This window comes from Pleurodeles waltl, chromosome 12 (assembly GCF_031143425.1).
Source record: "Pleurodeles waltl isolate 20211129_DDA chromosome 12, aPleWal1.hap1.20221129, whole genome shotgun sequence".
Classification (NCBI taxonomy): Eukaryota; Metazoa; Chordata; class Amphibia; order Caudata; family Salamandridae; genus Pleurodeles; species Pleurodeles waltl.
In genome coordinates, this window is record NC_090451.1 from 290365888 (window position 1) to 290392457 (window position 26570).

Here is a 26570-nt window from a genome sequence, read left to right on the forward strand (position 1 = left end):
CACTAGTGAGGTAGATGAGCATGGAGTGTGGCATAAAAACACATAGGTTGGAAGCAGGTGAAGGACGAAGTAGCACAAAGGGAGGGAAAGTGAAGGAGATGACGTGTGAGAGACAACAGCGTGGATGGTAGAGGAGGGACAGCAAAATATGGGAAATGAAACAACTTGAAAAAGCACACAAGGGAGACAGCTGGAAAACACATGCACTCTGATAGAGTGCTTCATGAAAAAGAAAATCAAAAGTTCCCGAAAAGCAGACAGTGGTGAATGCATAAAGAGAGCCACAGATGGCAAACAGGCTATGCTCCATGGGAGGGGCAAACAGAAGATTTAAGATCTAAAACAAGTACAGACAGCAAATAGAAAGTAAGCGAGAGTGACAAAGCTCAAAGCCAATGGTAGACAATGGGCAGAAAGCAGGCTTAAGTAAGCTTTCAACTTGTCCCACATAGACTTTGCATCCAGCCAGTTGTGCTATCTGTTAGGCTTCAACCTAAAAATACAAGCAGAATCATTTAGACACTATTACATATCACCAACCAGTCTCATGGTGCAAGTGGGATCAGCTAGAAATGTCGCCATAACAGTTCATTAGACGAGGCCAAGAGGAAAAGGGTGCCACTAGCTGGTGAGTGCTACATTGGCCCCCAAGGACTAAAACATGTGAGGGCTGGGGGAGGAATTCGTAAAATGCCCTACCACCTACATGACCACAAACCTTGAGATGGCCCTAACGGCTGACATTCAAAAACCCACATAGCAGTCATAGGATAATATTAGAGACGTTTGTGGTTGTCCGACAGGAATCCTCACAAGGAAATATGTCAAACATTTTAATCTCTGCTGCTGTTGTATTGTTTAATGGAATGAACAATTACTTGTCCATTTGCACTGCACCCAAACTAAGAACACAGCCAAGAACCCCCAAAGAACCAGTTCAGTGCATATTCATTTGGGGGCAGCATGAGGATTCCCTATCACAATTCTGAAGCCACAGCAGAATTTAGAAGATCCTTTGCACCACGATGACATTGCAGCAATCTACTACCAAAGTCATATCACACTAATATGATACACAACAGAGTTAAATGGCTTCTATCACAGGACAGAAAGAAAATAGGTTTGTTCAAAGGTACGATTTCTGCTCCATCATTTTAACGTGACCTCCCATCATGGACCCTGCTCTGAACCAAGGTAGCAGCAATCCTCCTCAGTAAAGGGGACAGGTAACAGCAGATGACTGTTGTTGGTTGCAGCAGCAGAACAGCACCATGCACTACATGCGAGTGGAGGTGGGCAGATAGCAAGTGAAAGTGTAATTTTTTTTGTGACATCACAGACAACTAGAGCATCTCTCTAAGGGTCTCATTACGAGTTTGGTTATTTCACTTGGATCAATAACTCTGAGTCAAAGAACCCAAGTCCCCATTACAAGTGTGTGTGGGCCCAGAATTATCGGGTTCAAAAATTGTGGACCCGATAATTCTGCGTCAAGAGACACTTGGGCCCATATTTATACTTTTTGACGCTAAACTGCGCTAACGCAGTTTAGCGTCAAAAAATTTAGCGCCGTCTAACGCCATTCCGAAGCGCCATGCGGGCGCCGTATTTATGGAATGGCGTTAGCCGGCGCAAGCAGACCGGCGCTGCCTGGTGTGCGTGGAAAAAAACCACATAGACCAGGCAGCGCCGGCGTAGGGGGAAAATGGCGCTAGGGCGTCTTAAAATGGCTCAAGTCGGGTTGACGCTAAAAAATCGTCTTAACCCGATTTGCGCCATTTTTTCGACGCCCAGACGCCATTTAAATGACTCCTGTCTTAGTAAAGACAGGAGTCATGTCCCCTTGCCCAATGGCCATGCCCAGGGGACTTATGTCCCCTGGGCATGGTCATTGGGCATAGTGGCATGTAGGGGGGCACAAATAAGGCCCCCCTATGCCACCCAAAAAAAATTGAAAAATATAAAAAATTATACTTACGTGAACTTACCTGAATGTCCCTGGGGTGGGTCCCTCCATCCTTGGGTGTCCTCCTGGGGTGGGCAGGGGTGGCAGGGGGGGTCCCTGGGGGCAGGGGAGGGCACCTGTGGGCTCATTTTGAGCCCACAGGCCCCTTAACGCCTACCCTGACCCAGGCGTTAAAAAGTGGCGCAAATGCGGGGTTTTTTGACCCGCCACCTCCCGGGCGTGATTTTTGCCCGGGAGTATAAATACGACGCATTTGCGTCGCCGTCATTTTTTTAGACGGGAACGCCTTCCTTGCATCTCATTAACGCAAGGAAGGCGTTCACGCTAAAAAATGACGCTCTTTGCCCATACTTTGGCGCTAGACGCGTCTAACGCCAAAGTATAAATATGGCGTTAGTTTTGCGCCGAATTTGCGTCGAAAAAAACAACGCTAATTCGGCGCAAACGGAGTATAAATACGGGCCTTGGACTTTATTACTTGCAACAAGCAGGGGCTATGGACATTAGATAATGCCCAAGGCCCCCCTTCCCCCCCGGACAAGGAAAGAGTGCCTTTCACTCTACCCAATAAACCAGCCCTCCACTGGGGGGTCCTGCAGTCACTTTCACCTGTTCAGAGCAGATGGAAAATGTCTGTGTTTTTTCACGAATTGGTGAAAAACTTCTTGGGAAAACCCCTGGTAAATCCAATTCTGAGCAGTTATTCGCCATTTTGAGGGGAAAACTCATAATGGTCGGACATTGCTGTGGAGATACCAATTGGTAATTTAAATTCCAGCCCTCCTGTATCTTTGCAGCAAAGTATAGGCATTCTTAATGAGGCTCTCATTGTCTTTGGTGCCATTCCCAAAATACCGGTTGTTGATATCTGCATTCTATTCACATGGCCATGCTTCAAAGCACGTGAAACCGACTTCTGTGGGTTTCTGAATTTAAAGTAGGTGTCCAACTTTTTGGGGATTCACTGAAATGTCCAGAAACAACTTTAGAAATCATTGATAGGCATCGGTGCGTAGATATACTTCCATTGAACAGTATTTACCAAAACACAGTTCAAGCAGAAACGCACATTTGAACATTTTTTTTTATCTACGCATGGAGAATATTTTTTCTTATGTCAAAATCTCTTCTTTTCAAGGGTTGTACGAAATCGGTGTAGTTTGCTTTTGCGTAATTTATGTGAAATCTCAGAAATCTTATGTGAAATTATGCATAATTACGTGAAATACAAAACTAGCGTTTGACTTTATGTTCTAGGGCCAAAGGTGTCCGCAAATCTATTTCTGGACACAGACACACTTTGCCCTAAAAAATGTGCAAAAAACACAAACGCCACAAAGAACAGTAACACTGCGTTATGGTCATTCGTGTTATTCATGTAGGGTGGCACTACATTTTTGCTGTGAACTATGAGTAATTAGGTGTCATAGTTCACTAATTTCGGGATTTTTCCATAACATGTAGGATGAAATAACAATAATTTCACAAAATAACGGCGGTAGCATGAAAATTTCACTCCGACCGATTCTTCTGCAGTATGTGAAACAAGTATTAGCAAAGCCAATAGGTTCGGCTTTGAATGGCTAACACATGCAAACAGCTGGATGCACAATTGCGTAATCTCTGCATGCTCTATTATTGAACCCCAGGCCTCGATTAGTGCCTCTCTTCGCCCCTTGCTTGCAGTGCTGTATGGAACCAGCAGTGCACGCCTAGGGAGTATATACAGAAGAAACACAAAGATGGGTAAGAAAACACTCGGCCCTAACATAGGAGGTACAGAGAGACAGTTTTACACGAAACCCAAATAATCTGTGCACTTGTGAGTGCGGCTGAACGGGTTTGCACATTAATGTCCGACCTGTTGCCTTTGCAATTCTTGTTTAATTGTACTCTTCCGTCTAGGTTTTTAACTGCAAATTGTGAATGGAGTAACGTTAATGCTTTACAAATTAGGCAATCGTCTGGATTCAGAGAGACTTGGCCTGTCTGTCTCCAAATGTATTGATTTATATTGTAATTTTTCATTTCCCTTTCAAGTTTTACCAGGACAAAAATATAAGAAATATTTTGGTTAATCCGAGACCAAAATCAGTTTCACATAAGTTTACACATAACAATTAGGATTGCTTTCATGCTTTGGACATTCTTTAAAAAATATGGTTTGTTGTACCTGTATGTGATGTGATTGTTTTCCCATTTTGGCTTTCTTGGGAAAAAGTTGTAACCTGCCACGTCTGGGTTACCACAGCGAGGCTTCTTCATGGTTTCAATTGTGCTCTGATCCAGTACTCCAGTTTCAGGTAAGCCAAAAAACTTTTGCATTTTCTTTAAAGTATCTTTTAGCACAAAGAGGTTGCATTTTTCTTTTGGGCACCCGTAGAACCTGTTTAAATATTGCTTCAGGAAAAAACAAAAAATTAAAATTTAACTTTGGTGAAAAGTACAAAGACTACCATTCCATTTAGAAACACATTAATGATTAATATAATATACGGCTGGTTGCAAACAGTGAAAATACTAATATAGAATTTGAAGTGACAGTTAATCTTAAATTCGTGAATTTTATTTGTGAAATCTGTATTTCTCTAGATGGACCTCATAATGCATAGAGATGTACAACTACATTTTGTACATCTGCATTTATTTACATCTGTATGCTAATGTCTATCAGTACATTGCATGAAAAGCAATTTTGAGAAAACACAACTATGCTGTTTATGCATCAAATTTGGTTCAGGTTTTTTTAATGACTTAATTTCATGGTCAGGGGAAACTATGAGGTAATGCCTGAAACTGACTTCAAATATTCAAAACATTTTTAATCTGCTGGGTGGCAACATATAGCTGTAGAATCACAGTATTTCCCCTAATAATATCTGCTATCATTTGTCCTTCACTACAGAGCAGGTATCACTTTTACCTTGCAGATAATTTCTACTCCGATCTTTAGGTTTCACCTGCATGCACGCTTGCACGCTGCTTGCAAAATCTATTGTGAATTAAAAAGAAAAGAAAAAAAAAACTCAAAGGGGCTAAGAATCAGCCCCTTACTTACCTGAACTTGCCATTGGCTTATTACAACGTTGCTTTTTCTTGCTTTTGACTGGCCAATACATCGTCTGCTTTCACTTCCTGCTCTCTGCTGCTTGCTGCTTTGCCATCCTGCTGTTGTGTTGCCTCAGGACCAAGTACTCCTTCTGGTCACTGCCATTAGCTAATGATCAGTGTCCTTCCACTGACCATATGCTTCCAAAGGTACTTTTTAGTTTACTTCCACAGTATATGGGGCTACATGAAGTACAACATGGAAGTGCTTGGTCAATCTATGTCAATCCTCCCTCCCACCAGGCCTTCTCCGATCATCTAAGCTTTTTATTTTAATCCCTCACACCCCCCCTCACGCTACACATTCTTTGTTTGTCACTTTTTAAGCTTTTGTTGCAGAGCATGTACCTGCACTTCTCTATTACAAATCAGCTGTGATCTTGTATCAATTCTTCCTTGCTTGGGGCTCTCTCTTCCCGGAGCTGAAGCAAACATGGACTAATCAGTTTTACATGTCAGTTTAATATTATTGGACGGCAGGTCGCAATGCATCATGGGGCCCAGAGTGACATGACAGCACTGGCTGGTGCAGAGAATGAAATACAGATCTGCATGTGGGAGAGGAGGTTAGAGTCGCATTAAAAGGAGAGAAAAAGGAGCTTTTAACATTGTTTTAACTGCGTCAATTGATGGAGTTGGAAATATTTCTAGTGAATGTTCAGCTTCTGTTGTGTTGCTTTTTGCTGCCTATTATGTACTTGTAATGTTTTCAGAATTGCAATATTTAAAGAACACATTATAGAGGCGACAGACAAATCCAACCCAGAAAGGCTCATTTCGGTTGACTTGGGCTATAAAAACGTGAATCAGTGACAGGCAAAATTTCACGTTTTGACTTCAAAGTGAAAGGCAGGTTCTTCTTGTTTGATGATCGCCGCATGTGACTAGCGTGTCAAATAAAAGGTTTTTGGTGGAAATAAAAGTTGGCACATTTAAGTAATTGTTCCATTTGCTTCTGCTACAGGTATCCTCCATGTTTATTTGCCTGTACGCGTTAATCTTCTGCTGGCCATGCCCTACACGGCTTCTCTTGGGGACACGAGTTTAAATCTCACAATGTGGATTACGATTCACAAGTACAGGATGAGTGTATAGAACACAATTCCAATGTTGTACTTGCTAGCCTCCACTGCATTGTCACCCTAAGCCTACTCCAAGCAAGCTACACTGATGAAGGGATAGATGGGATTTTTTTTACATGTTGCAAGACAGTTGAGCTGCTGTGTAACATGGCTTAAAGTAAATAAAAATGTTATGACGTGGTCAGCTGGCCACGTCATAGCAGTTTTTTTTACAATAAGGCATGTTGCACAGCAGCTCAACTGTCATGCAACATGTAAAAAAAACATTTACAAAGCTAATAGATTTTGCATAGGCAAAACCTATTGGCTTTGCCAATGCATGTTTAAGTTTCCTATTGTTTTGGGATTTCTGTGATAACTATATGAAACAGAGGTTTGACGTCATATGGGTGTCAATGCAGTTTCTTTGCTCCTTAGTCACACACTAGGCATTGCTTGGGTTCTGTTTCATGTAAATAAGGAGAACGATGAGGGATAGGGATAAGGTAGTAATGTTGCAGTCATTACCAGATAGCCTACTAACTCTTATTACAATCCTTCTTTGTGACAGTTTGTAAGTATATATGTTGATCAGTTGCACAGCACATGGCATTTCCAGTGCTGAACAGTAACTATCCCCATAACACCAAAAAGTTTGAAGCCAGCATCTGCCTCTTCACACTCAATCATTCATGAGCTAAAGAGGGTGACTTCAGAAGGAGGGAGGTGAGAAGTCAACCCAAGCAAGAAGTCGCAACCACAGTCTGCTTAGAACTGGACCTTCAAGCATATTTAGGTCAAGCCTAGACAGCGCACATGTGCTGTCTGCTACACCTATTGGATGGAGTATAGGACTTTGCTCCAGCCTGCCGCTTACCATAGGTTGAAGGCAGTGTTGCTCTTGTTTTGCTGCCTCCTAACTGGTTTGATAGCCGATACGTCACTTCCTGTTCTTGGCTGAGGAGCACTGGCCAAGTACAGTTTAATTATGCCTGGAATGACTTCTGTTGCTTGGATGGACTATTTTTCTTTGTTTCCTGCCTCTCGTGTTTGTCAGTAAGTACTTGTGTTCACAAGTGTGGTTCATTTTCCACGTTTGCCCTTCACTTGGCCCTTACTTTACATAATCAGTAATTACAAGTAGTCCTGCGTGTGTTTTGTACATTTTTTTGTGGCTTTATATAGCATGAAATTAACCCAGGAATGAATCCTCTACAGCGGCTCTCCTCGCACACAGCGGCGCAGGAGCATCACTCCCCGCCAGCAGCCTTTTACAGTAAAAACGTAATAAATGTAATAATTACATTTTTACTGCAAAAGGGCCAGCACAGCACTCCCCCTCAGTGCGCATGTATGTTTGGCTTGCCGTTTTGGGCAGTAGGCTCTGTCCAAACCCAGCACCGCAGTGCCAGATTGGAGAGAGCAGGCAGAGGCTCCCACTCTGTCTCGGAGCGCCTAGCCACAGCGCTCCGTCCAGTCTTACCGCTGCTTTCATGCTTCTGGGAACCTGTCCAGGCAGATGAGTAGCCGTTCACAGGTGGTGTGGCGTAGCAGGTACTTTTATTTTCCTTTTTTTTTTTGTGCTCCCCTCTCGCCATCCCCCCCACCTTGTGCCAGGATACCCCATCCCTTCTCCCTCCTGCAAGCTGCAACTGCCCACACAGATACTATAATATTCACTGTACTGGGGGAAACTCACCCCATAATGCTCTGCAGGCATTCCTTTTCCAACAGTTTTTTGCCCATAACTCAGCCTGTGGTGGTCAAAGTGCAATGGGACCACCACCAAAACATTCAGAACGATGTGCTCTTTCTGTCCCGGTCATCTTGTGGGACACGCTCGGTTAGAGAAGGACCAAAAATCATAACTTCTTCCGCCATTCAATGCATATTAAAAGTCTCTTACAGCTAGAACTTTTGTTTTTTACAGCTGAGAGGAGTTTCTACTATAAGTGCATTGTTTGTAATAATGTTATGACTGCCTTGCTCAGCCTGCAAATGTGTAAAGCACTATGCTCTCCAAGGGCTGATGGATGATAATTGCCCCAGGGCACTACTAACTCAGTAGGCTCCACAGGGACATCTAGTCATGGCCAGTGGTATTGCACCTTCTACTCATGCATAAACACAGTTTATTTCTGATACAGGTTTTATGTAGGCACAAAAACAGTTTATTTCTTTTAAAGGTTTAATGTACAGCACGGCTAAATATTCCTGGTACTTCTCTAGCCATTTCTGTATTTGGGGGACATTCTGCGCTTCTGACATCAGAAGAAGTTCTGGCAGTGTTCTGTGACACTGTACTCTGAGTGATGTTGGGTCCACAGGGACATCTAGCCACAACCAGTGGTACTGCACCTTCTGCTGTTGACTCTACTGGGACATCTAGCTACCACCAGTGGTACTGCACCTTCTGCTGTTGGCTCTACAGTGGCATCTAGCCACGACCAGTGGTAACACACCTTTTGCTATTGACTCTACATGGACATTGAGGAACGACCTGCGGCACTGCACCCTTGTGCCTCTGACTCCACAGTTAAGTATTTGAACGGCCTGCTAGGCCTGAACATGTGTAATACACTATGCCCTCAAGGGGCTGATTATATGGTTACACTGCAATGTTCTTTGTCATTCTTTTTTTTCATGTGATTATGCCCTCTAGGAGCTGACTATATGCTTACATGACCATGTTTCTTCCAAATGCTATTCTTAATGTGGTGCTCTGTAGGGGTTGTTCGGACCATTACAGTCTAATGCCAAGTGTATGAAGGAATGCACAGACACTGTTTATTTCTGATAAGGGTTTAATGTGCAGCATAGCTAATTATTTCAGCCATTTCACTGAGGACCTGGTACTGCAGCTGTTTTCGGGTTTGGGGAACATTCTGAGCTTCTAACGTCAGAAGATGTTTTGGCAGCATTCTGTGAAACTGTACTCTGAGTGCTTTGGGCTCCATAGGGACATCTAGCCATGGACAGTGATTCTGCACCTTCTGCTGTTGACTCTACAGGGAAATCTAGCCATAACCAGTGGTACTGCGCCTTCTGCTGTTGACGCTACTGGGGCATCGAGTAAGGACCTGCAGCACTGCACCTTTGTGCCACTGACTCCACAGTTAAATGATGCTTAAAAGGCCTGCTGGGCCTGAAAATGTGTAATACTCTATGCCCTCAGGGGGCTGATGATATGGCTACACTGCAATGTTCTTTATCATTATTTTTTATGTAATTATGCCCTCTAGGGGAAGAATATATGGTTACATGAACATGTTTTTTTCAAATTCTCTTTTTACTGTGGTACTCTGTATGGGCTGTTCAGACAATTACAGTCCAATGCCAGGTGTATGAAGGAATGCACAAACACAGTTTATTTCTGATAAAGGTTTAATGTGCTGCCTGGCTAAATATTTATAAGGTCCCAAATGCGAGGTTGTCTTTAATATTTACGTCAATAGCTCTAACTCTGGCTAATGTGAGAACTATTGCATTGCAAATGCTTGTTCATTTTGGAACAGCCACAGGTAGGACTTCTTGAAAATGATAGTGAGGCTGAAGGTTTGGATGATTATGCAAATCCGGTCAGTAACTGGTCCTCTGCATTAACAAAGATAAAGCATTGATTAGCCAGTCATTAAGAATGGAAATACCTCTTCCTACAGGTTGTACAGACTGTTACTGCAGAACATAGATTTGATAGCCCTGTGAAGTGGAGGAAAGTTTGAAAGCTAACAATGAAAACTAGTAATGGAGCCTCCCTACAGAGGCTGGATAATTGATGTTAGAAATTATCTGAACAGGAACAAAAAGCTCATCATCTACAAAGTTGCTTCCTGTACAGGAAGAGAAAGAAGGACATATCTTATTCCAATTCAACACGAAGGTCTGGGATGACAGCCCCTTCTCTAAAAGGGGTTGGGCCTCTCCACTCAGAGGCTGCTTTTCAAAAAGTGTCACTAACATGTAACCTTAGTAAAAAAAAAAGGCAGAATACAATTCAGAGGTATATGCAGAACTATCCCTGAGTGAGTTTCTAGCTCAAATGTTTGATTTATAACCAAAGGGAAATGTCCCATTACCTGTTCTTCTGCATGTTTAAAAGAGCTTCATTTGAAGTAGTGTAGTCACTTAATTTGCAGTGCTTGGGGATATCCTTATGGACATTGCACAGCAAATAGCCTAACATGAATTCAAGGTATAAGCTTGCAAATTCTACTGACTTTTAAGCAGATGAGCTGTGAGTGGCACATTGGATCAAACATGGGTTCTTTAGTCACATTTAACTTTGTGAACTGAGGAACGATTTTGAAATTGACTTTAGTTTCCAATGGGTGTCAGTGGAAGGGTTTCATGGGCAGTTTTGCAGGAGTGTGAGTCTTGTTTATAAGACAGACTTTGGCTTTGTAATTCTGAAGTCTTTACATCTGCCCATGAGTTTTAAGGGGGCCCTATATAGACTACACTAGTATAGTATAACGTCCCAATACTAGGATTCCTGCCAACTCCTCTTGATCATTGGTTTGCAATAATGGAAGGATGCTCCTTAGTATGACAAATTGGAGGTTAGCAACCCTGACAACAGATTTATATTTTAGATTTATCCTCAGATTTCTTTCTTTGTGAGATGTAGGCAGACTGGACCCCTTGCTCCTGATTGTCTCAAAGGGGAACATGTTATGGTCCGGCTACCTAATACCAGGATCTCAGATTTAGCTCCATGCATGTAAAGGAACATTTCTTTGATTAGTCAAAGTTGTTTTTTAAACAAATGCTGATTTGGGTGTCATCAATATCCATTTAGAAACATACCTGGTGATGCGATGGAATATGCACCAGTGGGCAGATAAACATTGAAAACAAGGAGTGAGATTGAGAGACAGATCAGAGCACAGCATTTCCCTGTTTGTATTGAGGATCTCTTGGATTCAGTCCTCAGTGGGGGTTAGTTCTTACAAGGTGAAAAGATCACATCTCTTGCAGGACAATGCCAGATATCCTAGCCATTTTGTTGAGCCTTTTCTAAATTATGTCCATGGGCTCATAAGCTGCAGAATAAGACTACTTGCTTCCGTTTATGCAGGCCTTTCCTAATACTAGTAAATATGACTTATGCTCCTCACAAGGGCTTTAAGATGTGGACTATACTGTTAGATTTAATGTGCTCATGCCATTGATTAGTGCCCTATTTCTCCAGTACTTTTGCTGATATAAGGCAGGTTGGACTGTTTCTTGGTCTTCTTGACTTGCCATGTTGTTACAGGAATGAGTAATGACTGAGTGTTTAATTTTTTGGGTAACGGTTCTAATAAAGAGGAATTAGTTTATCTTCCTTGTAATGTTGGCTATGAGTGTAGGGAAGTATAGCTTCAATCTTGCCCTTGGACAAGGTTTAATTTTCAGGTCAAAGGCTTTGATTTCTTTCAGCAAGAGTTGATGAATGTTCATTTCCCGGCTGTTTGAAGGACTAAAGTAAGGGGTTTGGCAGGAGAAGCCTATAATAATATATGGTTGAGAAATTTTGGCTGCAATGACCCTGATACGGTTCCAGTAAAGCGATCATGAAACATATGGAGTACAATTTAAAGCTGCTGGATTACCTAATTGTTAGTAGACATTAAAATGTTAATTTGGTTCATTAGCTGCCTGATCAATACTTTTGGAAATGTAAGCTTTTTAGCATGCTCTTTGTCATAAACAGGAAGGCACAAACCAAAACATATGCATGTAGTAAAGGAGCTCAAAACCTTTCAAATTTCATTTCATCCAAACTTTTTTATTTTCCTTGATCTAGGGATGAGGCCCTAGTCGCTATTTCTTATATTAGTCTGTTTCTTTAGGTATGTAAAAGGGTGTGTTTGTAGTTTTTGCTAATATCCTTTCCTTGAGTTAGCGCTAGTGTTCGGCTATCCTTTTCTTTAGCTGTACCTCCTCATGATCACGGAATAGCTTGTCTCTGGTTTAGTTTACTTTGTCCTGCTAATCTGCCTTCTAATGCCCCTGTATGCTGGACAGAGAGTGCTGGTGTGCCAAAGACATGGCTAAGGCAATTCTGTTTTTGTCCATCCGGTCTCTGGCTGGGGAGCAGGCAGGAACTCTTGGCCAGTTTTTGTTTAAGAGGAAAGATCAGAAGCAAGACGTAGGTGAAGACATACATTTGGAACATGGTGTTGTAAACCAAAATCAATCAGGTAGAAGCTACTTTGATAGCCCAGAATTAATTTGTTAAACCAAACAAAGGGATCTCATAGAGGCCAATTTTAGAAAAGCATTAACCACCGTTTGATATATAGTGACAATAACATTGCCTTAGAGATCTTATCTTAGATTTATAGATCAATTCTATTTTATTAGTGAAATTGCAAAAGGATACACAGTTGTAGGCCTACAACCTCAAGGGGCTGGTAGTGTATTGAAGAGAAGAAAAAGGTGTATACAGCTGTTGTTGAAGACCCGAAGGTTGACTGCTTTGTTAATTCATAGAAAAAACATGAACAATACAATCCCAGAAACTCTCCCCACTCCCCCCTATTCCTTCTGCATATATGTGGGGCTATCTAGCAGTGTAGTCAATATTGTGGAAGGTTATCCAGTGGCATAGACAGGGGTTCAGGTGGGCAGTGAAGGGGGCAAGAGCCGACAGAGGATCTGGGATGGAAAGCAGGCGGAGGAGTATCAGATCGGCAGGGCAAGTCAGTTTGTTAAATTCCTGGGATAAAATACATATGAAAGGGGCCCAATCTAATGGGTAGTCATCCAGTTTCTGATCTAATGTGAGCCTCAATTTCTCCATGCCTAGGATATACCATAGCTTGTGCAGCCAGGTTGTACTGGGGAGTTTTGTCAGTGCCCCACAGTGGTAGGATCACCTGTTGCGCAGCACCAAGAGCCAGGCATCACATGTTTGCCTCATTGCAAATAGAGGAGGAATGTCAGGGGATTGGGGAACCCTGGAATTGCATAGGTAGAAAAAGCTAGGGACAGTGGTTTCAAATGCACTGTTGTTATCACCTAACACCTGGTCCCAAAAGTGCTTGAGTTTAGGGCAGTGCCATGGTAGGTGGAGTAGCATCAGATCCCACTGCATCCCCTCCAACACGCTGTTGAACGCCCTGGATTCCATGTGCCAAGTTTGGACGGAGTTAAATACCAGTAAGACACAATCTTCTATCCTGCCTCTGTACTTGATATATTGTGTGCCATGTGCCACGCTCTGTGATAGATATCCGCCCACGCCTTATCAGAAAGAGGTCTACCGATCTTTCTCCCGTCACACCTGTTCTGGGGAGTGAGGAATATGCTGTAGTCTGCTAAGGATAGCATACCGTTTGGAGACCAGGTGTCTATTGTTATCCTTTTGGATGAGCCATGTTTCAAATTGTGTCATAGCCCTCTCTGCGTGTGGAAGGATAGAGCGCCCAGTGGCAGACTTGTAAGTATTGCACCTGGTCTGTTTCCTTTAGCCTGTGCTCGAGGAAATATTCTGTGGAGGTCAAATAGACACCCAATCCATTTACAGCCTCTGTTTTGCTATCGTTTGAACAGGTCGGGCTGTAGCCTGAGAGTAAACTCTGGGTTGTCGAGAATTGGCATTTGTGGGGAAGGGAAAGCCGTCAGGCTGGTCTTTACCGCCACAGCATCCCACACTCAACAGATAGCATTTGTTACGGAAGAGGAATAAAGACCACAAGCCCTGTGCTTTTTGGGAGGCCAGGGTTCTTTCCAAATGAGGAAGCCGGCCACTGCCTGGTCCATGAAGCACCAGTGCTTCTCAATAAGTGGCCTGCTCCATTCCACTAAAAACAGCAATTGCGACGTCTGATGGTATCTCGGGAGGGAGAGCACAACGAGACTGCCCTTACGCATCTGCTGGTAGAGGAGCTGTTTGTGGAGGCGCGATTTATTCTCCCCCAGATGAATATGTTAATATTTGCCTGCATTGAGTGAAGGGCCTGTTGAGGCATGGTCAAGGGCTGTATCTGGAATAAATAAAGAACAGGCAGTAATGTGGTCGTTTTGATGGCTGCAATTCTGCCCAGCCAAGAAAGGCCCAGATGCTCCCAGCTGTTTGTCTGCCTTGATTTTCCTGGCCAGAGTGCTATAGCTTAGAGAGATAGTCTTGAAGATTGAGTTAGTCAGTTGCATCCCGAGGTACAGGATATGGGAAGGCCCATTCAAACAGGAATTGGGCCCAGATGGAGGCCTCAGTCTCGGGCGCAACGGAGAGGTTAAGTTTCAGTGATTTTTGCATGTTTACTTTGAAACCCGAGAGGGCTCCAACCAGCTGAAGCTGTACAGTCAGGGCTGGAAGAGTGGTCAGGGGGTCTCTAACCGGCATAGAGGCTAATTAGATGTTGTTCACCCCCAAACGTCATGCCAGAAATATCCAGAGGGACCCGCATATGTTGGGCCAGGAGTTCCACTTAGAAAGTGAAGAGGAGAGGGGACAAGGACCATCCCTGCTTGGAACCCCGAGCAACTGGGAAGGGCAAGGAGCTAAGCCTGTTATCCCACACCACTGCCCTAGGAGCACTATATATGGTCCTGATCCACCCCAAGAACCGGGCGCCAAAGTGCTCTAGGGTAAATAGGCAGGGCCAGTGGACTCTATCAGAAGCCCTCTCCTCTTTAATGGAGAAGAGAAGGACTTCCCTGTGGGTCCTCGCGATTTTGTCGATCAGGTGATACAGCCGCCTAGTATTCTCCCCCTTATGGTTTACACATTGCTCTGGCCAGTGTCAATACTAGCTATCTGGTTTACTGTAGAATGTTGCATGTTGAATATTAATTCAAAATAGGCAACAGGATCACAGTTATTTTCAAGGAGCTGTTTTGCTCAATAACCATGCCCTGTTTCAACTGAGAGAACGTTTGCTGACCAACAGCGCAATATTCATCAGTTTTCCCTCACATGTGGCTTTATTTATAGGCCATCTGGTGTGAGAGGGGATTTTGTACTGTCATTTATTCGAATAATGAATCCTTCTATGCTTCAAGGTGGAAAGTTTCAATTGTTGGGGATTATTAAATTATGGTTTGATGATATCCACTCTAAGGGGGCAGGGTGTCTCACTGAGAGTTGTGCTGCAGTTCACCTGAGCCAATTAGTGTGAATCTCTAACTGTATAGATGGACATCCCTTTGACCTAATAGTTCTTGCTTTGACATAGAAGTAGCTCCAGGCATAGAGTTCCTGTCTTCAAACCATTGCCATATGTACTTATGTTAATTCTTCCTGATAATGATAAAGTAGGACAGGAAAACGATCCATTCCTGGGGATGAACTTGGTCCAACTCTACAAGTTCTAATGTGAGGCCCACATTAGCTAGCTTCAAGTAAAGAGAATTGAGAGTGTTGAGCAAGCTGTTCTTGAGTTTAAAGAATGGATTACTAGGGCTGTAGATGCAATAGCAGAGGAAAAGAGAATTATTCTGCATCATGTGCATCCTAATGAGCCTTGGTTTGGAGCATGTTTAGGGGCTCCAGAAATGCACGTAAGAAAACAGATCAGCTGAAAAGGAATACAAAGAAACCAGAGTTGATTTTTATACCTTGCTAGAGGATTGTCCAGGAGATTTACATCCCGAGGTGTGAAGCCCAAACAGTCCCCGTCGAGGAAGTTTTTATAGCAAACTCATTTTTTTCCAAGGACAATGTTGAACAGATCAGAGCATGTTGTAATGCTGAGAGTATATGAACTGACCAAAGTTACATATCAACTATCAAGCCAAAAATGGCAGTTCCGGTGACACTGGGGAGGAGCTTCAATCAGTTTGAGCCGGTTACGCTTCTCATAGTTGAGAATTAGCAAAGGAAACTAAATTCAGGATCATCTTTATACCGTTGTTCAGTGAAGACAGGTATTTTATTAGTGTTAAACTTACTAATCTGTTCAATCAGTCACTTAGGGAAGGGACATTTCCTTAGACAACTGTCATTTTGCTATTGAAAAAACAGGGTCCTGATTCAATAACAATGACCAACTATCATCAAAACTCCATACTACCTTTTGTTAAAAAAGACTTTTAAATCTTGTGAATGCATAATCATCACATTATCATGAGAATAACAGCAAGGGGGTTAATGAGTGATTAGATCAAGCCTGTGATTCTCCCACAACGATTGTGGTTTTGTTATTGTTTGGGGACACCATGTCGAGAGAATGGCTTGCAGACTTTGTGGGCCCACTGCCTATTTGATTTAAGAACTGGTCGTATCTACCTTTCAATCAGTGTGATCTGTGGAAGGTACATATTGTAATTTAAGTGATGCTTGTCTTGGAAAAGTGGGGAAATAGGATTCCATGTTCAATACTGGTGTAAAATCAGTACTGAAGCTATCAAGATATCAGCTTCTAGATTCACTTACAGCCTTCCATTCTCTGAGTAGCAGATCTTTGATAGTATGATGCAGAGATTATCTGTCTGACTTGAGACGATTACTTTGATATTGAAAAATGCACTTTTGTACCTGGTTCAGAGCGTACATCCAAAGAGGTGCACAGTGTTTACTTCATCAATGTAGCCAGATGTCAGTGTGTGGAGCCTAAAGTCCCAGAGTGTCAGAGTTGGAAGCTTTATCCTGATCATAACCACACCAGCCAAAATTACTGTAGAGTAGAAATGCGCATCAAGATGATTCTGTTGACGTTTCCATGTTAACACTCGATGATTGCAAAGTGGATTTGGAAACACTAAAGGGATGAGGATCGACCAGGTAGCAACACATGCCTCATGCACTTTTGTTGCCAAGTAAAAGAGGCATCATTAAGTCTGAAAGCTGCAATTGAAGAAACAACTGCCTAACTATAGATTTGCTGCATTTGCCACATACAGTACCACATGCTAATTAATGTACTGATTTCAACAGTAAAGCTTCTGATTTAAACCGATCAGACATGAGCACACACTTGAATACAGAGCCCTCACTTTGGAATAATTAGTCACCTTTCAGTAGTTAATAGCTGCATGCAGGTACTGAATAGATGAGAATTTTGCCCAGATGGTGTTAATGATTCCAAATGATACACTGGGTCATGGCTTTTATCTGCTGCAAGAAACACAATCTTACACATTTGTATGCAGTGGAAATAATGTTCATTCTCTGTCCAGAAATTGTTGTCTTACAATTCATGCAAATACAAGTTTACATTAATTATATTGTTCCCAAGGTCATAGTTATTTGTATATGAAGTTTAGAAGAATCTCAAAGTTTTCGAATCGCTTCTAAAGGTTTGACATAGGACCCTAGATCACAAAAGTGACTGGCACTCATACTTGTACTTGGTGAGAAATAAGACAGTGCTTGATGCAAACACTTTTTTACTACCGAACTACGGAGGCAGATTTGTGGAGATGGTAATGTGTATCCAGATATGTGTGTATATTTGTTGTGGTGGTGATGTGTTGTGAGGTGTTTGCCCTGTTGTGTTTTATGTTGCATTATTGTATAGTTTTGTTGCTGGGCTGCACTACGGTACTTCTGTTGCATTATTTTTGACTGTTTTGTTGTTCCTGTCTATGTTTTTGTTAAATGGTTATTTTGCTTTGTTTCGTGTCATTGTGCTGTGTTCTGTTGTTTATTTTAGTGATGTCTATAAATGCTCCTAGATTTCTAGTGAAAGTCAAAATATTACTTTAAAGTTTCAGTGACGAACATTGACCACTATCTAAGGTGGTAAACTTTCAGCTGCTCAAGCTATTCAACTACTTAAGGCACAAGGTGGGCCCGAAACTGAGGCAAGGACCTGCCTTAAACTAACACTTTCAGTGTTCGGCTCATTCCACAGGTCCCTTAAGTCTCAAAGTGTCCGCTAGTGAGACACACACATGATAAACACGAAAAGCCCATTTTTAGGGTCGAGCCTGCGTTGCATGCGCTCGCGCATGCGTATCGCAGCGAGACGATTTAGGCCCGTATTTATACTCCGTTTGCGCCGAATTTGCGTCGTTTTTTTCGACGCAAATTCGACGCTAAACTAACGCCAACTAACGCCATATTTATACTATGGCGTTAGAGGCGTCTAGCGCCAAAGTTCCCGGAATGTGCGTCATTTTTTAGCGTGAACCCCTTCCTTGCGTTAATGATATGCAAGGGAGGCGTTCCCGTCTTAAAAAATGACTCCCAGGCCTTTACGTGGTATTTATACTCCCGGGCAAAAGAGACGCCCGGGAGTGGGCGTGGCTAAAAACGGCGCATTTGCGCCGCTTTTTAACGCCTGGGTCAGGCATGGCGTTAAGGGACAAGTGGGCTCAAAATGAGCCCAGAGTGCCCTCCCCTGCCCCCAGGGACCCCCCCTGCCACCCTTGCCCACCCCAGGAGGACACCCAAGGCTGGAGGGACCCACCCCAGGGACATTCAGGTAAGTTCAGGTAAGTATTATTATTTTTTTTCTAATAATTTTTTTGTGGCATAGGGGGGCCTGATTTGTGCCCCCCTACATGCCACTATGCCCAATGACCATGCCCAGGGGACAGAAGTCCCCTGGGCATGGCCATTGGGCAAGGGGGCATGACTCCTATCTTTACAATGATAGGAGTCATGTTGATGGGGGATGGGCGTCGTTAAAAAATGGCGCAAGTCGGGTTAAGACGATTTTTTTGCCTCAACCTGACTTGCCCCATTTTAAGACGCCCTAACGTCATTTTTGCCCAACGCCGGCGCTGCCTGGTCTACGTGGTTTTTTTCCACGCACACCAGGCAGCGCCGGTCTGCTTGCGCCGGCTAACGCCATTCCATAAATACGGCGCCCGCATGGCGCTTCAGAATGGCGTTAGACGGCGCAAAAATTTTTGACGCTAAACTGCGTTAGCGCAGTTTAGCGTCAAAAAGTATAAATATGGGCCTTAGTGTTTAGAAAAGGGCTCGGAGGCCTGTCGACGTCACGTCAGTGTTTTTCATTGGTTCGTGGGCATGCCTCATAAAATCTGCTTGCTTTCATTAGTCAAAGGCATGCATATGTCATGCCTTTTCCGGTGGCTACCCTTCCTCGATCGCATCGACCAAGTACAGAAAACATGTGAGGCTCGCTGTTTTCTGTCCGGCTCGTGGACTACTTTTTCTCTAATTTACTAGCGCGATTTCGCTTAGCAGAAGTCGAGCGCTTTACATAGTTAATTGCACTTTTTCGGTTACGTACATAAATGCACTTTTGCTGATAGGTGAAAAGCCGGGTTAGGAGTTTACAACACTATTAGCTCTAACATGAGCAAACGCAAGACCCGTTGCATTGTAAATGCTTGTTGTTGTCTGGCTGTTTCTTTATGAACCTTGGTGCTTCCAGAGACTTTGTGGATGGAAGAAAGGATTGCTCCCAAAACTAAAGATACGTTTTAAAATGTAAAGGTAATGTGCAGCATAGACAAGAAGTGTGTGCATGAGTGCTTCCGTTTTTGCTCAGGACAAATTAGTATATGTTCTGGACAAATGTATTTTTTATGCTAAGTGGCCCTTGTGATCAGTGTTCATGCAATTACTCTTTTACGCTAACATGCAAGACTAAGGGCCTGATTTGGAATTCGGCTGACAGGTTACTCCATCACAATGGTGATGGATATCCCCTCCGCCGAAATCTAAATCCTATTCTATTCTATGGGATTTAGATTTCGGAGGACATGCTACCTGTCACCGTTGTGACAGAGTAACCGTCCGCCGAGTTCTAAATCAGACCTTAAATGACTTAGGGCCTGATTTAGAGTTTGCGGGCGGGTTACTCCATAACAAATGTGATGGATATCCCAACTACTGTATTACAATCTCCATAGACTACATTGGAATGGTAATATGGCAGACAAGATATCCGTCATGTTTTTGGCAGAGAAATCCCCCCACCCCCTTCGCCCAACTCTAAATCAGGCCTTAATTGTTCATAAATAACATTTCCAGTAGGCTCTTTTGCATGGGCGGCTCCTCAATTTGGGCGGAGGAGTGCCGCATCACCCCTTCCACAAGCAGCGGCAGCTGCAAACCTTTACAAGGAAATGATAATAAACAGTGTTTATTATTGTTTCCTGAAAAAGGGGCAGGACCTCGGGGAGGGGGTGACGAGGGCCGGCCAAACACAAATGCGCAGTGCTGGAGAGAGCCTGCACAGGCTCCCAGTTTGCCTGGGAGCATCTTGGCTGGGCGCTCCCAGCTAATCCTGATGCTGCTCTGAGCAGCGTCAGGATTAGCCGCAGGGCAGGCTGCGAGCTTGCGCCTGCCTGCAGCGATGGAGGAGAGGAGAAGCAAGGAGCGAGGTAAGTCTTTTTTTTTTTAATTTAATTTTTATTCCCATCGGAGCCACCTTCCGCACCCTATCCACCCCCCCTCCCCGAGCACTCCACCCCTTCCTTGCAGTGCGTGCCGCGACTGCTCTTTTGAATGTCCATGGTAGCATTATATCTTAATAAAATCTTTTTCATTTACATAGCCTTCAGATTAGTTATATATCAACGTGTATTAAATAAAGCTGGATAAATAGGGCCACGTGATGTGCCCCGTCAAAAATCCTTAAGCCCCATAATCATTGCATAATTATATCTTCATTTCTCCGTATGTTGCAATTCCCTCGATACATACTTTTGTCCGTCCAGCTACATAACCTGGTCTTCAGCTGCCTCATAGTTCCAGTGACATACTATGCCTGAACTGAAAATAAAGTGTTAAAACGAAACATACCCGTCTCCTCTGGTCTATTAAACAGTAAATCTGGGCGGTCTGGGAGGTGGTTTAATGACAAATAGAGAAATCCTTTTCGGAAACCCGTCGCACAAACTCTTTAATTGTACGTTTTCCTCATTATTTCATTTCTTCCTATCTTACTCTATTGAATATGTTTTCTCGTGGCAGCTTTAAGAGGGATTAGTATACCAAACACTGACGTCATTGCCCAAGATTACTGGACCCATAATAGGATATTACTGGCAACATAAGTTTTAACGAGTATTGTAAAGTTGGAACTGGCTTTATGCTTTGTTCGGGTAACTGCGTGTAAGCGTCCGCGCATTTGAAAACTGACACCACCTTTGTCTGAGTTATTCCCCATGATCTTAGGCAGGAATAGAATTCACTCATTCGCAGTCGCCGCCGGAACAAAAGAAAAGTAATCATCTCCGACAAAACGTAAATAAATGCCATCAAAGCGGGCGAAGGGGGTAGGGGTGGTACTGGGGGGGGGGGCGAAGAACCACTTACCACTGCCAGCTCCTTCTCCGTTTGGGGACTGCTGTCTCCTGGAAACTTAATGATGGGTGACGGTGCCGCCAGTGTGTCCCGAAAAACAAGTATATTGAGCAAAAGTAGCTGAAAAGGGTAGCCACAAATGTGCAGGGCTCGAGAAGTCCTCATGTTGCAAACTTTGGTCTCCTTTTTCCACAGATTCGCCTCCTTTGAAAATGACAGTGCTCCGGCTGCCCCGTCTCACAGGCACATCCTTCCTCTCAGCAGGGACTGGCTTTTCTGCCTGCGCTAGCAATTTCTTTGTATGTTTTACTGATCCTGACGCGCAGCCTCCAGCTACCGAGAGGAAGTCTCAAAACCGCTGGAAACACGAGAAAGGGGCAGGCACCAGATGGAAGTTGCTTTGCTGCAGGATTTTTTTCGAGGCAGCAAGACTGATGTTGCATGCAGTTACTCCAAGCTACGGAAAAACAGCGAAACAACGTATCTCTAAATCTGTGCAGTGGGATTTCAGACTTGCTAGCACATTTCCGAGAGTCTCAACTTCATATCTTTGGTGGTAAATCAACACAGGACTTGGTGCTAACACCTTTTACTAATCACCGTGTCAAAAGTGTAAATATTTACAGTGTTTTTTTTGTTGTGGTGCTGATGTGTTCTTTTTTGTGCTGCTATGTTTTTGTGCTACGTTATTGTAGTATGGCTCGTTATACTTTGGCTGTTGTGTTGTGCCCCGTTTTATTTTAATAGTGTTGCTATATTGTTTGGCGTACTATTGTGTTACATTAGTGTTTACTTTAAAGAGGTCAACAAATGCTGCTAGATTTCAAGCCAAAAGCAGAACAGGCCTTTAAAGTTCCTGCAACAAGCAATCATTTACCACTGTCTAGTGTTGTGGACATCAGTCAGTGGCAGATATTTTTGTTAAATTAGCACTCCAACTGCTAGCTTTATGCCCTAAAACCCTGTGAGCAATTGTGGTGTATAATATGGTGTGGTTGTGCGACCTCACCGTGGACTACACTCACAAAACCAACTTGGGTCCAGGCAGGCTCCTCTGCTGAACCTTAGCTCAACCCTGGGTAGCTGTGGCTTGAGTAGTTAGGCATAAACAAAGGAACAAGTGTACTTTAGAAGTACCAAAACAACAGAATAAGAAAGTCATGCATCACAAAAGAAATCCAACACCAATTTCTAAAAATAGATTATATTTTTCTTAATTTTTAGATACCCAAAGGAATATAATCCATTAGAGGGTTCCCGAGATACAGATTTTTAGGTAAAATATTAAAGTCGGCTTTTCACTCAAAAAATGCAAGCAAAATTTGTAACCACAAACATTGGAAACTTTGTAAAACTTTTAGGGAGTTGTGTTCCACTACTCTGGCTCACGTTGGGTGACCAACTCCGAGAGGAGGAAGTTCAGGGGGGCTAGTGAGAAGTAGTAGGACAATTACCTGAATACCAAAGCAGCCTCCAGTCCAGTTCCAGGCTCTATGGTTGAACCTCAGTAGGCTTCAATGGAGTGGTCCTGATGCTAGGGGTTCCACAGGGGTCTTCCTGGGCCTACTCCTCGGTCCGCAGTCCATGTGATGCAACCTTGGGCACAGGGGCTGATATCCTTCAAAGCCGGCTTTGGTGCAGCAAAAGTCCAGTTTCCACTGGACACTGGTCAGCACGAGTGACCCAGCTACATGATGGCTGCACAGAAAATAGCGGATTTTTGTATCAAACACCACATCTTAATAAATCCATACTGATACCAGTTATGCATTTATTATGACATGCACCCAGAGGTGACCTTAGAGGTGCCCCCTGAAACCTACTAGTCCTGTAGTGTGCTGGCTGACTGGTTTCAACCAGCCTACCACCACAGACATGTTTCTGACCCATTGGATGTAAGAGACTGTTCTCTCCAAGTTCAGAAACCATGCCTGCTCTGACAGGAGGTGTTATCACCTGCACCAACAGGATGGCTAGTAAATCTGTATAACAAGGCCAGAGACTACCAAGGACTTCAAAGTCCTTGCTACCTTTGGCATACAAACCCCGCTTCCTCCTGTCCTGGGAGAGGCAACCCTCTGACCTGAGGCCCATTAGGCACCAGGACAGGTGAAAAAAAGTAGCTATGCAGAATGTGTGTTACACTGCCAGGCTTGATACACCTATAGGGTTACCAGCCTAAAGTGAATGCAAAATTAGAATTCCACCATCTTGTGTGTGGTGGAATTAGAGAATTCTGGAATAGGGTGATGCTCACTCCCAAAAAGGAAGTGGTCATCTAGGGGGTGTATTGATCCCAGGATTAAGTAGTCCATTTGCTACTGCCCTGCACTCCCCTTAATGCTCCTAAATTGAGTATTTAAGGGACCCCCTGATAACAGGACTTCAGATTCACTGGACTAAGGAAGAAGGAGGACTCGATGAGCTGCGAAAAGCAAGAACTGAGGTGCAGCAATTGACTTGACCCCAACCCCTCCGGCCTGCCTGCTGTCCTCAACAATTGCGCCAAAGATGACTCATCCTGCAGCTGTCCTGCCTACATAGCCTAGGAGGACTGTCTGCAGTTCGAGAAGTAACCAGGATCTCCTGTGGAGTAGTGGAGTGGCTTCCCTGCACCATGCTGGCTCCAAAGAAGACTCACAAGGACTCCAGACTGCTAAAACATGACACCGGACAGCACCACTGCACCAGTGCCCCCTAACCCGCCCAAGTTGAAGTGGACCAACGGTGCCAGTGTGGTCCCCTGGCCTTCCAGAGCCAAAGCCTACCTTGGGTTTGCCAACAGTGGAATTTCAGATGGCGCCTACAGCCTTTTCTGCAGGCCTCCTCTACTGTGACTGCCTCTGGTGATGAAAACCCTACTCCTCAGGACACCTCTATACCTGGCCGCTCTGGCCTGAGGAGAAGAGGACCAAAGGTGTCCCTACATCGCCAAGCATCATGAGTGCTGAGCCCCCTTGTTGGTTCAGCCGACTGGTCCTTCAGTCCCAGTATGCAGCCTCTTCCTGACCAGACCATTTCTCATTGACGTCAACGTGACACCCAATGCCGTAACACACCTCTGTACCCGGATGCCCCAGAGCCTCCTGAGGTGACTTTTTGGTGTGATCTTGGACCTTGCTCCATACTCACCTTAAGTCCAGGAAAGCAGTTGTGTAAGTTGCTGTTAAGTACCCAAATGCAGTGCATGTTTTCCCCCATAGGATAACATTACCACACCCGGAAATTGCACTGTCAGCTTTTGAAACGTGTAAAAATTCATATCTTGAATAGTACTTATCTAATTCTGATGATGTTGGACTTTAAAAATCATATAAAGATAAGTGTTATTTTTATAATTTGGCGTGGATCTCCTTATTGAGTCACATGTATCACTTATTGACTGTGTGCCTGCAAGAGATGTCTAACACTCCTCTTTAATAAGCCTAACTGCTCGCCCACACTACAAGAGAGAGCTTTTGACCCCTTTCAGCCAAGAAGGGTCGTCCTGGACTCTCTGCCTAGTGTCCCCTTACACTGGTACACTGCATAGATAGCCAGCTTCCTACAGTGCTTCAATGTACTCTCCGAGATGGAAAGCCAGCAGCATCATTCCAAAACATTGGGGGTGATTATGCAAAAAGAAACATTTCCTTACAGGCCCACTGTGTTAATTTATACCTGCTGTGTCAAGTTTTGTTAGGTATTCAGTCAGGTCTCACCATAATAAGGATGGCAAATAAAGCAAAATAACATAATTTTAAAACATAAGTTTTATTGCTCACATTTATATAGGGTGCATCCTACCTTTAATCATCATGTTGATTGCAGGGGGAGACCATGACTCATGAGAGGTGAAACCTTAAGTAGGCCATGATGTCTCTCGCCCAAGAGTGATAATGAACACAGAGTTATTCTTCACTCATCTGCATTTATGGTTTAAGTCATGCCAATTTTTCAAGTACCTTTTTAAAAAAAGGTGTTTAACTAAAACCAGGTGCAGGGGTGTTAGGACAAAAATGTCCTCTGCATGGTAATGAACATGGACCACGGCCCTGAATGCCCAACTGTACTGATATCTGGATCCCTATTACTGATTTTTGTTGTCGTAGGCAAACGCAGATCATGCGTGGGGGAAGGCTACTGCCTTCATCAGGAGTTAATATATAACAAATGTCACATGAGGCTTATTTGGTCAGGGCTATTATCCATTCGGTCTATGAGCCCTGCAGTTTTATTAAATCAATTACTGTAATTGACAATCTAATTGACAACTTATTCTTATACATGTGCGGATAATTTAAATTCAACCAATGCAAACAGTAATCAAATCAAAGTGCTGGACACGCAATGAAAAAATAAATAAATATTATTTGTATATATATATATATAACTAAATTGTCATAATATATTACAATACAATAATCAGAATCAGAGTCCGAGGTGTGAGAAAATCAGTCATTAGTGCAGATGACACAGTGCTCACATATACATACAAATAGAAACAAAACGTTACAATAACACACTGTACGTTCCCCAATGGTGTTGCTGAAGTGACAAGTACATAGAGTAACCAGATTATCAAGGCTATTCCTGTATCTCATAAATAGGTCTTGACCACATGGGAGAATATTTATCAATGTTTCATACTACGTATTGGGTCTCCTCAGGATGCCACTGTCCACCTCTCACACCAAAGAGGTCACCAAGAGGCCCCTAGTTTAAATTGTAGGTGCCACCCATTAGCAATCAAATACGTTCCAATTAGCATAGAGAACCCAGAACTATTGATGTCAACAGGATAAAATAAATAAATGCTTTTCAACTTCTATTGAAAAGTAAGCCCATGAATGGGCCCTATCTGAAGGTGGACTCGAACCCCCTAGACAACGGGCAAGCAACTTTTATTCCCCATTCACAGGGTTGTTTTTCAATGGAAGTTGAAGCACAACAGCATATATTGGTTTTATCCTGTTGATATTGATACTTCCATTTTGGGACACCCAAGCATGCGAGGTGAAACATGGAGGAGAGGTAGGGATATCCCCCCAGGCATATTTGAGTATTGCTGCATTCCTGTAAGCTGGGCAGGACACATACTGGAAAGGGGACAGTAAGGCTTCCCCTGTATACTTTAAAGGGTGCTTCTTGATTCAGTGAGAAATCACAAGGAAGGGACCTGGGCACATCTCAGGAAGGAGATGGAGTTGATAAGAGAATCATAAAGACTAGGGTTGGGGACTCGGGCTAACCTTTAACCTGTTGATAGTAATATCACTGTGGCTGACATCCAGGTGTG

The 26570-nt window shown here is 43.5% G+C and overlaps 1 protein-coding gene across 1 annotated transcript in view; it reads right to left on the reverse strand.

Annotated features, from left to right (window-relative positions):
- The window catches only part of MMP2 (matrix metallopeptidase 2), a 183508-nt gene extending 161923 nt beyond the window's left edge, over positions 1-21585 (reverse strand). The window contains exons 1-2 of the mRNA XM_069216277.1: positions 21305-21585; positions 4140-4366 (exon numbers count right to left, since the gene is read on the reverse strand). Of these exons, the coding sequence (XP_069072378.1) occupies positions 4140-4366; positions 21305-21457 (380 nt within the window). The 5' untranslated portion in view covers positions 21458-21585. The remainder of the gene's footprint in view (positions 1-4139; positions 4367-21304) is intronic.
- Between the last annotated feature and the right edge of the window lie 4985 nt (positions 21586-26570).